This window comes from Diadema antillarum, unplaced genomic scaffold, assembly GCF_040938485.1.
Source record: "Diadema antillarum isolate AM-2024a unplaced genomic scaffold, OU_Dant_1.0 seq00000454_RagTag, whole genome shotgun sequence".
Taxonomy (NCBI): Eukaryota; Metazoa; Echinodermata; class Echinoidea; order Diadematoida; family Diadematidae; genus Diadema; species Diadema antillarum.
In genome coordinates, this window is record NW_027271426.1 from 207,944 (window position 1) to 223,253 (window position 15,310).

Genomic DNA, 15,310 nt, shown 5'->3' on the forward strand with positions numbered 1-15,310 from the left:
AAACAAGAAACGACAGGATGGACAGCTATAAAGAGGAAATCCACCCCAAAAATAAATAAACTTTAAAAGAAAGAGAAAAAAGAATCCTACAGAACGATGCAAAAATGACAAAAATCAGTAAGATAAGACATTTTGAAATTTCTGATTTTTGGGGAAGATATCTCTTGACCAGTTCTTTAATATGAATATTCAAATGAACGAGTTGATGTCGTGCACTCACTATTTTTCATGTACATTATATGAAATTCAGAAAAAATGTTCGTTTTTAGCTATACAGATAAAAGGATATTCCCACATCAAAATTTGTCACAGAGTTAACATTTTATTTATTTCGGGTAGCTCTAAGAAAAGTTTTATATTCATACAGCTGAAAAAAAAATTAGATTTTTGTTGATTCTGTAAATGAAATGAATAAGAAATTGTGAGGCCATGTCATCATCAACTTGCTGATTTGAATACTGCATAAGCCGTTATTTTCGTCAATTACAAGGTGATGGACATTTTCACAAGATGTTGTTTTTGTGAATTGACACAATGCTGTTGTAAGTGCACTATTACACCGACACACGGGCGAAATTTTCCCGTGTTGTTAAATCTGCGGTCCAACAGAGATTCGCGAAATTCGTGAAAATCAAATCCTAGTGAAAATAACAGCTTGTAAATATACAGTATTCATAATCACTGATAGAGAAATGTTTTCCAAAAATTGTGAAATTTCAGACTGTCATAATGTCCTTATTTCTAATATCTCATTTTGATAATTTTGGCACTGTTCTGTAGGGATTTTTTTTCTCTCTTTCTAAGGAAATTGACAAAATTTTGGAGTGCATTTCTTCTTGAAGTCCCCTCTGATGAACTGGGCAAAAAGTGCCTTGCTTTGGGCACAACTGTTGCTACAAGCAGATTTGCATCAGGGACCTTTAATATACGCGATACCTAGCACGGCCTTCCCCTTCGAGCAATAAATAAAATGTGCAGCGAGGCAAACACTCCAAAGCTATTGAGAAAAGCAAAAAGAGAAATTATTCATAAGGATTCAAATATAACATGGCAATACATTTTTTTTTTTAGTCATTGACCTTAAAGAATTCCAAATTTAGGACAAACAGTATGATAAGCCACCCATGCACAAACAGCTGAAATTCTGTATCATCTCTGGTTTGACCACAAAGCAAGATTTTACTTTTGGCAAAGAAGCCATTCAACATCCTGATAACCTTCCAATATCTCTGCTACAATTTCCTGTTACCAAACAGTCATGTTGAAAACAACTTTAATTGTGAATCACTGCCCTTATCATGAACCTGTTTGTCTATAAAAAGCAGAGATTCAGACAAGAAATGTCTTCTTTTTTTTCGGAATCAAACTTGGCCAAACGGTCTTGATATTTGAAGCAGAGCACTGCCAAGATGCAACCAGAATTCATAGGAATTCAAAATAGGTACCAGACAAAACGAAAAAGAAGAAAAAAATCCCAAAGTTTCTACTGTGGTTGACAAAACGATATATATAACCTTTCGTGACGAGATTATTTTTTTGCATTACTAAAAAAAGCCATATACGTCATTGCTTTCTGTGTTGCAAAAAGATAATTTGGAATGAACTTTGTAGCTTTTTATGAATTCATTATTTTGTTTGTTTGCATGATTTTTATGTCCCAAAGGCTGAGATATTTTTGTTCACTTCCTAATAAACAGTTAGCTGTCATAAATGCTTCCTGATTTTTTTATTAGGTGATCCGAGTATCCTCTCGGATCACCTTCTGTATCTGTACGGATTCTTTGTTCTTCTTCTTCTTCTTCTTTTTCTCTTTCTTCTTTCTCCTCAAAAGTTGTGCAGACGTAAACTCAGAAAGTCCTCTGCCTATCAATTTCAAACTCATACCATGTATGTATCATGTCCCAAAGACAACAAATCTAATGTATCATTGTGATCAGTCGACCATGACGTCACTATGACGTCATTATATGAAAACACATTCTCAATCATATCTCATTAATGGAATGGAATTTTTCAATGAAATTTATGTCACATATATTTCAAGTTATGCGCATTCTACTCATGTTCTCAAAATTTACATTTTTCCTTAAAACGTGCGCGTACGCACGCGTTGAAATATTTGTATGCTCAAATCGAGCTCAAATTTTTTTTACCTACGTTTCAGACCATTTGGAACATTTTTTGAAAAATTGAAAAAATTTGACGGACGCATACGCGCGCGCACATATACGCATGCACAGCTCATATACAATAGAAATTTCCTGTTTTTTCACACTTAACGGATGCCTGAAATGTCAAGGAATATTTCTACCAAGTTTCAAGTCAATCCGACTCAAGATGACGTCATACGGGCCCGTCAAAGTTGAAATTCCGTGCGCACGTCAATGGCGATATGGAGTGCAACAATGCCAAAAAACCGCCAATTTTAAATCCGAATTTACTCGCCAGGATGGACGATGACCCCCCATTTTCTTTACATATTTTGAAAGCTGATGAGTTGTACATGTCATTCCATGGGTTGGCGATGCTGGAAAAATGATGAAAAGATAACAAATTTCTTAATAAAATAAAAAAAGTAAATTTTCAAAATGACGTCATCAAATTTCAAGTTTACTCGAGCGTATCTCACTTATCCTTGACCAATTTTCACCCAGATTTCAGTATGCTGTAGCTAATTGAATGCTCTATCATAAATGTATAATACAATTTTGATTGAATGACAGCATAACCTCGTAAAAATGGATTGAATGTAACCTTGTCAAATTTGACCAGTTTACGTGCTATCTTTATGGGAGTGCAGTTTTTCTGGAAATGAAAATTGACATGACTATCTTTATCGAGCACTAGCTCACTTATGCTTCGGTGAATTTCTCCCAGATTTTAATATGTTGTAGCTGAGACTTTTGGCTATCACTAGCGTGCCTTTTGTTTTTTCATACAATGTCGGGATCACGTCAATAAACTTGGTTGAAATTAAAGCTTATCTTCAATGTATTGAAATATTTCTTTCTTTCTGCAACTTTCTTTGCAATAACTCAAGAAAAACATACTCTATCAACACCATATTTTGCACATGCTTAGTTCATGTCACGTACACTATTTCATAAAATAACAACTACTTGATCAGACGCCATCTTGGGTATGTAAATTAGGGTCAAAGGTCATAAATGTTTCATCCTGTATCGTGGTGAATACCTGTCCTATCCTTCCTATATTTTGCACACGTAAAGACCATGTTACAAGGATCATTTCACAAAATAACCACTTTTTGCTCAGAAGCCATCTTGTCTGTGCAAAGTGGGGTCAAAGGTCATATGTACTTCTTTTTGTATCTTCGTTATGACGTGTTATCTCTATGGGAGCGAATTTTTCTAGATGTGAAAATTGACATGATTGTCTTTATCGAGCATTAGCTCACTTAACCTTCCGTGAATTTCTTCCGTATTTCAGTATGTTGTAGCTGAGACTTTGCGCTATCGTTAGATGCCTATATTGGGATCAGGACTCAAATCATTGATTTTCGAATACTAAGTACATCGGATCACCTAATTTGTCAGTCTTGACAAATTCCAAGTCTAGTTTTTATTTTCATTTTTCTGGATAAAAGGAAATGGGGTCAACATGACCTAGATACACAAGAATATTTTTTTGGGAAAATGTAACCTGAAATAAGGTTTGAAGAGAACTGCCGCATAATGTCCCAGTTGACTTGGGTACAAACACAGTGCAATCAATGGGAACAAGCAGAACAGTGTCTCAGTGGACCACCCAGTCCGAACTTGTTTTATCTTTTATCTGCGGACCACCTAGTGCTTTTGATCATGATCCTGTGCAGAACATGAGGTAACATAACAACCACAAATCTCCTCTTGGCTTGCACACACAGTGCAGTCCACATTCATGCATCTTACTTATCCTTTGCCTGACTTAAACTGCAACTCAGTTCACAAAGTTTAGCGTGAACTTTAAAATATGATGTGGATGTGCATGTTTAATACACCTTTTGCCGGTTGGAGTAAAAGAGAGATCGACAGGGCCTGATACATTGTAAACTAGAAATATCACTGAAGGTGATTAATACCCCCGCCCCGTGACGACAGTCTTACCCAAGGAATGATCTTTCCTTGATCTTCTGCCATTTAAATGCCATTACCATGGCAACGCAGCTTCCGACACGTCCGAAAAATACGTCTTGCACATCTTCCCACCAAGACTATTGTGTGTGCCACATTTCATAAGCTTTTGTCAAAAACTGAGGAAGTAGTTCAATCCGCAAGATCTTTCCTTGATCTTCTGCCATTTATATGCCGTTACCATGGCAATGCAGCTTCCGACACGTCCGAAAAATATGTCTTCCACATCTTCCCACCAAGATCAAGGTGTGTGCCACATTTCATAAGCTTTGGTCAAAAAACTGAGGAAGTAGTTAAATCCGCAAGATCTTTCCTTGATCTTCTGCCATTAATATGCCGTTACCATGGCAACGTACTTTCGGGTACTGTCAAAAAATGCGTCTTGCACATCTACAACCAAAGGCACACATCTGTACCAAGTTTCATGGAAATTGGGCAAAAACTGAGGAAGTAGTTTGCAACACAAAATTTTCCATCATTTTGGCTCATAATATGTGAGCTGTTACCATGGCAACATACTTTTTGTCACTGTCAAGAAATGTGTCATGCTGACCTATATCCTAAGACAAACATTCAATATGAATTCCATGAGAATTGGAAGAACACTGATGAAGCAGTTTTGCCATGAAGCATTTTGCCCTATATTTTACCAATAACATGCCGTTACCATGGCAACGCACTTTTTGCCACTGCGGAAATATATGTCTTGCACAGTAACATATTCAGATGAACATCTGTACCTAATTTCATAAAAATTGATCAAAAACTGTGGGAGGAGTTCGCGACGCAAGATTTGTACCCATTTTTGCCCATAATATGCCGTTACCATGGCAACGTACTTTTGGGTACTGTCAAAAAATACGTCTTGCACATCTACAACCCAAGGCACACATCTGTGCCAAGTTTTATGGGAATCGGTTGAAAACTGAGGAAGTAGTTCGCGACGCAAGATTTGCAACGGACCGACCGCCCGACCGCCCTACCGCCCGACCGACCGCCCGACCGTCCGCTGATTCCTATATACCCCCTTCAAACTTCGTTTGGCGGGGGTATAATGAAGCTACTTTGGATGCATAAGGACCTGAAAACTGGCTTCCCTGCTTTTGTTTCTGCCAGTTTGTTTACTACTGTTTTTGTCTGTTTGTTGGGGGGGGGGGGATGGACTTAAGGTTTCAACAGGCTCGTTCACACATATTAGAAAAAATGTGACTGTATCACGATTCAAACTGCATTTTTGCACGCTCTGGTTTGCACAAACAAGATCGTGACCTAAATCGGCTCATATAGAAAAATTCGCAACTCAAACTGTACTGGCTCCAGTGAGACCACATGGCGCAGGCATAAGTATAGGAGTTTGATCTGACATTGACCTGACTGGCCAATCCACCTTGCATTTTGTCATATAAACAAACGGGTGCAATTTGTACAGCATTCACAGACACTTCACACCGCAAAATTTTTGAGACTATTCAGAAAACATCGCGACAATTTCAAAAATATGTCACTTTTAGTGGTGGGTGGCTCGCAATTTGAATCTCACTAATAAGTTGCAATCATTCTGTCCACACACATAAGAAATTGTGTTTTTTTTTGCATTGTGATTCAAACAATCGCGACTCCTGGTTCCTGAATGAGCGGGCCTATTGTATGGCGGCACTCCCCACTCACCCGCTCAAGAAGGGGCTGCAGTCTCGTCATGGCGATGACGATGGACTCGATGAGCAGCAGGGAGCTGTTCTGCTGCACCCCGCTGCCGTAGCAGTCCTTCTGATCGATGGCGTTGTGCACAGCGTGGGCCAGGAAGACCAGGAGGCTGCGCATCTCCCGCGGCGACGTCGCCTTGTTGATGCAGCCGAAGACGACCATGGCTCGTGGCTGCAGTGCCGGGTTGTTTTGGAATGCAAATCTGCCAAAAAAAAAAAAAAAAGATAATAATAATAATTAAGATTGATAATTGATAACTCGTGTGGGCTATTCTGTTTCTTGAGTTTCAATAGGAATATAAATGCAGAGTTCTGTGCACATGAGCAGAAGTTGCAATTTAGCATAGCATCGCTGCATTTAAGTCAAGCAAAGGTTGATGTCTGGTGATGACAGGTGTACACAGCTGGGTGTACAAATAATTCACATAACTCAGAAGAAAAAGTGTCTTGTTTAAAAAATATCCCAGTCTGGATACCTTACAAGACTTAAATTCAAAAGATGTCAGTCATTAAAAAAAAAATTAAGGCACAATATACATGTTAAAATGTGAAAATGTTTGCATAATTTTTTTTTTTTTTTTGCACTTAGTCAGGTAAAATAAATTTTGTGTGTGTCTAATTCAACAAAATTAAAGAGATGAAATGTTATTACATAAATAAGCAAAAATATTCACATGCTTTTATTTTTGCACTAGTTTCATGTCACGCAAAATGCGTGAAAATTTCCACTTTTACAGTACACTGTACCACAGCAATAGCAATAGCAAACTTTCATGTGAGGTTAGAGTGAATGACAGTCTGTGTAAATGGTGACCTTTGCGGAGAGGTCACCTGAGTACATTGGCCACCTATTTCCCGTTTCCCATGAGGACACATTATATAAAAGAACAAATGACCCAAACTTTGGCTAAAATTGCACTCACTTTCTGGTCAGCTCTGTCCACTCCTTGAGCCACTCACATGTAGGGATGTCCTTTGTGCATGACTGGAGATAAAGCAAGAACAAGGGGTCAGTTTCATATCATATCCCAGACACAATTTGTGGTATTGGTCTTCTCAAGAATATCATTCTTGCTGGAATGCAAAGAGCATGTTACCACAGCGACATTTTAACCCTAAAAAGACTGGGGGGGGGGGGGGGGCCTAAAAGGCCCCCCCTCGACATTTCGCGCGATTACTCAGCAACACGCAATGCTCTCGCCGCGATGCTCTATGACTTTTTTCTTTCGAGTTTCCCGCACATTTTGACACCAAATTCATAAAACAATAAAATAAATGAGAAATTAATTTTGACACCGAATTTTTTTTCAAGTACATTTGCTAAGAATGCTACAAAGAATATCTAGACCAAAAATGAGCACTTTTGGAGCTTTATTTACTGATTTATATAAAAAAGTCTGATTTCTCGCATAGATTAGCATAATTAATCAAAATAAAATAAAAGAAGACTATTTTGGAAAATTTAAATATACGATCTTGTAGATTACATCGCACACTACCATTGTGCAAATTTCCGCGGCGATCGCGCGATCCACGGCCGAGATCTTAAGGGGGGGCCCTTTAGGCCCCCCCCCCCCCCCCCCAGTCTTTCGAGCAACCAAAATAGCCCAGTCTTTTTAGGGTTAAGGTCCACGACAATACTAACAGAAATGCTGACGTGAAGTAACTGGAGCATAGAGACTGAGCAAAAAAAAACCTGATTCAATTAAACACAATCTGGTCTTTCCCAAACCATAATTCTATTCTGATCATTCACATCCATGGGGCAGTGATATGGTTCAGTTGGTAGCCATCTCCTAGTAACCTCCACTTGGAGAGAATTCAAAATCTAAAATTCTCTCTACCCCTTCCCAAACTTCTCACATCTCACCCCCTTTCTCCTCCTCCCCTTTCCTCCTCCTCGTCCTCCATTTCATCCCCCTCTCCCCCCTCCTCCTCCTCCTCATTCCCCTTCTCCTACTCCACCTCATTCCCATCCACCCCCTCCTCTTCCCCCTCCTCCTCCACCTCATTCTCCCCCTCTTCCCCCTCCTCCTTCTCCTCCCCCTCCTCCTCCTCCTCTTCCTCCCCCTCCTCTTACTCCTCCTCCCACTACACCTCATTCCCACTCCTCCATCTCCTCTTCTTCCTCCTTCTCCTCCTCTTCCTCCTCCACCTCATTCCCCTCCTCCTCCCCCACCTCCTCCTCCTCTTCCTCCTCTCCCCCTCCTCTTTCCTCCTACTCTACCTCCTCCTCCTCCTCCTCCTCTTCCTTCTCCTCCTCCACCTCATTCTCCTCCTCCTCCACCTCATTCCCCTCCTCTTTCTCCCACTCCATCTCATTCCCCTCCTCCTCCACCTCCTCCTCCTCCTCCTCCACCACCTCCTCCTCCTCTTTCTCCATCTCCTCCTCCTAATCCTCTCCCTCCTCCTCTACCTCCTCCTCCTCCTCCTCCTCTTCTTCCTTCTCCTCCTCCTCCTCCACCTCATTCTCCTCCTCCTCTTCCTCCTCCTCCTCTTCCTCCTCCACCTCACTCCCCTCCTCTTTCTCCATCTCCTCCTCCAAATCCTATCCTCCTCCATCTCTTCCTCTCCGCCTCCACCTCCTCCTCCTCCTCCTCCTCCACCCACCTCCATGATCTCCAGCAGGGCGTCAGTGATGGCTTCCAGGCTACTCAGGGGCATGGTCTCGGCCTGCTGGCTGGAGGGGCGCTCCCGGTAGCTGGAGCGGAAGGCGGCCACGGTGGCTGACTTCACCTTGCTGATGCCGAACATCTTCTTGAAGCGCGACAGGGAGAACTCCGTCAGCGCCAGGTGGAGAACTTTCTGGGTCTCCTCTGCATCAAAGAAGAGTTGAAGAAGAATTAACAATAAAGTTTATGTACAACATGGAGTGACCATACTCTGCTTGATACATTACACTCGGGGGAAAAAAAACAACCATAGAAACAGGCAAAAAGGTATACACAAAGGTATTTTTATCCCCTCTTGCCAAATTTGAAAGGCATTCAATGCGTGAGAGTAATGCAAACATGGCTGAGAACAAGTGCCAGGAATTATGGATGGATATCCCAGTCTCATCTTTAAGTTGTAGTCCTGATGTCAGTGCCACAACAAGTCCCTTGCTCAAAGTAGTCCAGAAAAAGTGTTAGTGATAGCTACACTGTAAGTGTACAATGAAAATATAATAAATGAGCATGAGCTCATCTGAAATGCAATGGCTACCATTTCTTTAATTCCACTGGCATTGAGAAATGTACTGAAAAATGATGAACCTCTTAGGAGGTGAGTGCAGACAAAAGTACTGTATTTGCATGAAAGAACATGGCTGGTAAAGGTCACAATTGCATCCCAAGAATATCACAAAAAAGGTCTTGATCTGAAATCACAAAGATTCCCATCGAGTATCATCATATTAATTGGTGACAATGCTGGCTTAGTGGGGTGTTCTGTGGACTGAAAATTCACAACTGTACCAATTGATCATCTCTAAATAGCAATTCATAAAGAGCAGATAAAGTATGACAGACAATGGATGATGCATGACACACCCCCAACGACAAATGGTTGTAACAGCTCACTTGTGCTCTTGGCAAGAGAATGAAAGAAAGAGGATAAAAAGGCCCGAGAGTCATACCCGCAACTGGAAGAGGCAACTTACCGCTGAACTTGAGCTGAGCACACGTACAGAGGGAGTGGATGATGTTGGTGACCAGGCCGTGGATGGATGCCTTGAGGGCCAGGGGGCCTGTGGACACCAGCATAGTGATGATGTGGAACAGGGCTGGCAGGTTGTTGGCCACTGTCAAAGTAGAAGATATAGTAATATGAGGAAATGGGCAGTGGAGCGTAACGATGGACACTGATTGGTTGAGCGAGGCACGGGGGCGTGTTTAGTGTCATCTCTCAGGCTTTCAAGCGGGATAATGTAAGAAAGTAGGAGTAACGTAGGAACAGGATCTCCAAACAAGTAGGAAAGAGCAGGACATCAGAGAAAAAAAGAAGGAATAAATTAGGACATCTGCAGGCTTTTTGGAGTAGCTCTTGTCAAGCAAAGTTGGCCATACTCTATGTAGAGATGATCTCTACATAGAGTATCAAACGATATCAATATCATCAAACGAACTTAACGATGCCATATCATACCAGACCATGTCAGATTGGGAGCATTCAAGTGCTCTGTGGAGAAAGCATACCTCATGAGTTATTTTTGGACTCAAGTCAGAGGGGTCACATGTTTTTGTAGTAACAGGGTCATGCATTTGGCATGCTTACGCTACATACAGGTGTCCTGAAAAAGAGAGAATCTACTCTTTGTATGATAACGTATTTTCATGCCAAGTTCTGGTCCGGTTATATGTTACGCTTTTGGAGCACATTGGGAAGTAGTCCACGTTTGGATCGGTGTGGTACGGTATGATACACTTTAGGAGAGTTCTCAAACACAACCAAAGAGACGAGGTTCCGCATCATCATACACTATGAAAATGAAAATTAAATTGCAATGTACAATGTATGTGATGCAGGACGGACAGATGGGTGGAAAGATGTACAGGTCGATCAATCATACAACCATTATATGATGTAATGCCTTCAGCACTCGTCACGCCTGTAGACATACAATGTACGTGTATGTAGACATCTATCCATCTGAAATGTTGTGTATGGTAACATGCCATTGCAGAGTTTTTTTCGTGTGAGAGAAAATTGCTACAGCTCTCACCATCAAGGCAGTTGTCGAATGAAAGCATGAGGAGGTAGCGGGTAAGAATGGCGATGTCGTCCCACATCAGATGTTTCTCCAGCGTTGCCGTCGGCGACAGGGATGTCTTCTCAAGAATCTGGACGGAAATGTTAAAAAAATAATCTTTAAAGAATAAAGAAAATCCTAAGACAAACTCCATTACCAAACATCCATTTCTGTGGCTCTAAGAGCATATCTTGCTTCCTAAAATTTAAAACCATTTTTCTTGATTTTATTTACCCCAGTGCAAGGCTAATATCCCTTTTCCAATGTCACAGCTATCTTGTGATCATCACCCCTGACATTCCTAGCAGATGATGTGAAGTAATGAAGCCAATGGATACGAAACGCACAAGAAATTCTGAAAATGTAGCTCAAGATCCACTGTGTCCTGGTCATATCATATTTTCATCTACCACCGAGCATCATGCTTCAGCATAGAATAGACAAATATCCATGACCCCCAGATCTTAAGCAATATTTGATCTGAGTAATACAGTGCACTCCCATTAGAGCACACACGGCTATAACCAAACTCATGTTACAATGAAATGGAAATTTGAGTCTCAAACTCATAATTTATATATCTTTACATACTTTATTATTTTGCTTTATAACAAAATTTTTGAATAACAAAAGGAAACTGCCAGTCCCGAGGATTTCTTTATAACAGGAGTCGCCCGTACCTTGCAGAGTCTCTCGATGACCTTGGCAGAGACGAGCTTGACGTTGGCCGACGCCAGTGCCACTGCCGTGTCCGCCATCACCTCCGCCCGGGGCAGGCAACCGCCGGAAACACTGGTCTGAAAGGAGACATGTTGCCGTGGAAACAAAACGGGAAGAAAGGAAGAAAAATGAAAGCAATTATTGTCTCAAATTAGCAATTTCATGTGTTCAGTTGCTTCACAATTTTGGTAAGCTACAAAGAGAAGTTAAGTCTAATCAATATTGAGTCCCATCAACTTTTCAAAATCACACATCATAAGCTTTGTTTGCAAAGCTTTATGATGCTTTTTATCAAGTACATTCACTTTTTTTTGGGGGGGGGGGGGGGAGGAGGGCATTTTCTGCACATTTTTCTGATGATTCTAGTTGAAAAAACGTACATACATACATGTACTCACAAACAAGACAAGACAATGCAGATTACATATGTTTAAAAAAGCCTCACTCTCATTTTTATCACATACTTTAAAATGAGGTGAATGTTAGCATTATGCAAATGCTCACAACAAATGCATTCTGGCAGTTAGTATTTTGCTCAGAACTCTGGGATTCATTCAATCCTATTCCCACTTAAATCACTCCAAGACACCTATTAAATCTTGTGGAAGTACATAGCACAGCTCATTCATTTATTCATTCATTCATTCATTCATTCACTCATGCATCCATCCACTCATTCATTCATTCATTCATTCACTCTTTTATTCTGTCAGGGATTGATTGATTCAATCATTCATCCATCCATCATCCATCCATCCATCCATCCATCGATTGCACTCATTCATTCATTCATTCATTCATTCATTCATTCATTCATTCATTCATTCATTCATTCATTCATTCATTCATTCATTCATTCATTCATTCATTCATTCATTCATTCATTCATTCATTCATTCATTCATTCATTCATTCATTCATTCATTCATTCATTCATTCATTCATTCATTCATTCATTCATTCATTCATTCATTCACTCACTCATTTATTCATCCATTTATTCATGTATGCATGCATACACATTGTACCTTTATGAAGCTGTCCAGGACACAGTCAATTAGGTCCTTCACCTGACCAATGTTGCCCCACACCTTGGCCTGTATGGACGGATACATCTGCTTCTCAGTGATGGTCATCCGGATTAACTTGTCCAACACGACGGTCAGCTTGTACCGTTTGGATTCATCCGACCGCTTGCTGAACCTGAAAAAACATGCACATGGCATGAATAATGCCATTTCAGAAATGTTTACTGGCCCTGCTCTAACTTAATCTTAATGTAGCATCCTTCTCGTTTTTGACTGCCATTTTATGTAAGGAACAATGTTGACAATGTCAATAAATACATCTTCAAACAGTTGCAAGCATTTTTACACTGAGATGATCACAGCTACGTGCACAGTGTACATTTGTATTATATTTCAAAATCCGCACAGCTTAATATAAATGTACAACTCACTGTTTGCAAGTTTACAAGGACAGTTAAGCTGCCCAAATATGCATTTGCTGTGTCTTATAATATTGCAACATGGATGTCAACAAATCCCACAGACAAAACATGATTTGACATCGGAAAACACAGAGAAAACAACAACAGCAAACATGGAGGCTGGTCTTGACCCTGAAAGATCCGGTAGCGCAGGGAAACCGGAGTGGTCCAATTGAATCAATCTTCATTTGCTGCTCACCAGGGTACATTCGCAAAAACGAATAGTGCCAGTCAGCAACGCGTCAGCAAATATGTGCATTGAAGCATCCACTCATCAGGAATGGTCACCTCCAGTTGAGATTCTTACATAGAGCACTTATACATAGAGATCAGTGGTAAAGCTGAACACGACTCATTTGGGGGATTCTTGAATATATCCAAGCTGGGCCAGCCTTGCCACTCCATGGTACCTGGTATCCCCATCTTACCGGGTCTTTAAATGTGCCTGTGCACTTTTAGTTGACACTTGCCGAGTTTTGTCACTAGCATTAAATGATTTTCACCAAGGACTTGGCCTTATATGAAGTGTCAAGCAGACAACATATTCACGCATAGGCCATGGCGACACAGGTATTAGTGGGATTGGGTATAATGTCTCTTCATGGACAAAGAGTTTGGACACCTTGCCTATGGACAAAGAAGGTAAGCCAGTAGATGTGTCAACTGCTGAATATACACTTGTAGCGTGGTTAAGGGTTGCAGATAAGCAGGGAAACGGTCACACCTGCCTCTCTGCAAAAAGAGAGAGAGAGAGAAAAAAAAAGGGTATGCAGTACCTTGTGAGGTTGGGCAGCCACGGCGTCATGTACTCCAGACACAGGTGCTTAAGTTCGATGCTGATCTTGCTGAATCCTGTGATGCACTCTTGGAGGAACTGATGGACAAAAATAATACAGATACTGATAGTCACCTCCAATGATACAAATACGCAATGTGACCTAAAAGTGTACATAGATTCTCATTTCAATACTAACAACTCCATTGAGCTTAAATCAAATACTACATAAGCAATGAAGTTTCATTTAACAACACCACCCTGTCATCAAGAGTATAATTTAAATAGAAATTACAGCACCAATACCATAATTGGTAAGAATGGATCAGAGATTTTACAACCACAGCAGAGAGATTCTTTGGCACACACTCAGCAAGGGAAATGGTGACAGTTTGAAAAAGGTATATCTGTGGGGGTAATAAACCAAAATCACTACATATCAAGTGACAGCTGATTGGGCCGAGTGCTGTTATGTAAGAATAAAGTCACATAAAAGGTCATTCCTTTAGGTAGCAAAAGATCAACAGCCATCATACTTGCCATTAAAACAAACAAGCACAAGTTTGCAAATGGAAACCTTAAAAATAATCTATTAACTTGTAACAGTGACTTTAAAGACACAAAAGGAAAACAAACAACTAATGATAAAAAGATGCATTTAACTCTGAACTCTTCTGGCAGCTGGAATGTATAAATTTGTTTGATGCAAGTCTTGGTTAATATTTTGTTTCAAACCAGCAGGGTGGTCTTACTTACAGCTGCTTTTGGCATGCTTACAAGGAAGACTTGAATGTTACACAATGGACATTTCATACCAAATTTAATCATGATGTTTAGTATCAAGCAATCACAGGAATCCCAGTAAACATTATTGCAGTACAACAAACAAATATATGTACACATAAAAAATTATATAAATACTTCAAAATACAACTGAAATTAACAATGAATCTAAGACACATATTGACACATGGTTATGCGTATAATCGTGTCATTGTTGAATATGTTTGGATGGAGATGGGATGGGGGACAAAAACACAATCTTCACTACTACTTGATTCATTACAAATACTGTGTATGTGTGTTTTCCTGTTTTGGAGACTACTGTAAAACGAGGAATGTTCGCGTGCATTTTAGTTTCGCAAATTTCGTGAGTGGCAACATTCGCGAAATCAAAATGCACGCAAAAGTTTTTGCCTACACAATATGCATTGGATGCCAGTGGCAAGTTGCGAAAATGTCATGCTGCGAGAAAAGCCGTCAGCTCCAATTCGCGAAATGTTCATGCCGCGATTATATTGTGTTTTATAGTATAAGATCAACACTTGTGGTTGCTGCTATGTGAGTATATTTACCTCCAAGGTCAAGTGAGGTTCGTTGGCGGCCAGTGTCTTGCTGATGGACACGATGAAGATGGTATTGTTGGCAGGAATGCACAGACCGGACGTCTCCAGCAGCTGACCCTCGATCTTAAGGTTAAAGGTCGCTGTGAGGGCACACAGGAGGTTGTAGGCAGCTGACCTGAGGCAGGGGTCATTACTCCCCAGATTGAGTAAAGCCTTGGAGAAAAAAGAAAAAAAAAGAGTAAAATTGCTAAGCTCATCACATTCCTTTCATATGAAATGGTTTGCATATGAATTTAAGTCAGCGCTTAAAGCAAAAACAGATACCTAGTGAACAAAAGTCTTCCTAAGCCTGGTGGTACCCTTTAAACAGTCCCCTTTTCTCTTACTTGAAACTTTAACTGTATGCACTCATTGG

The 15,310-nt window shown here is 40.4% G+C and overlaps 1 protein-coding gene across 1 annotated transcript in view; it reads right to left on the reverse strand.

The window, feature by feature from the left end:
• The window catches only part of LOC139732841 (neurofibromin-like), a 96,224-nt gene that overhangs the window by 11,839 nt on the left and 69,075 nt on the right, over positions 1–15,310 (reverse strand). Inside the window, exons 41-49 of the mRNA XM_071643682.1 lie at positions 14,905–15,108; positions 13,551–13,648; positions 12,314–12,488; positions 11,246–11,362; positions 10,539–10,656; positions 9,477–9,617; positions 8,447–8,652; positions 6,760–6,821; positions 5,802–6,039 (exon numbers count right to left, since the gene is read on the reverse strand). Of these exons, the coding sequence (XP_071499783.1) occupies positions 5,802–6,039; positions 6,760–6,821; positions 8,447–8,652; positions 9,477–9,617; positions 10,539–10,656; positions 11,246–11,362; positions 12,314–12,488; positions 13,551–13,648; positions 14,905–15,108 (1,359 nt within the window). The remainder of the gene's footprint in view (positions 1–5,801; positions 6,040–6,759; positions 6,822–8,446; positions 8,653–9,476; positions 9,618–10,538; positions 10,657–11,245; positions 11,363–12,313; positions 12,489–13,550; positions 13,649–14,904; positions 15,109–15,310) is intronic.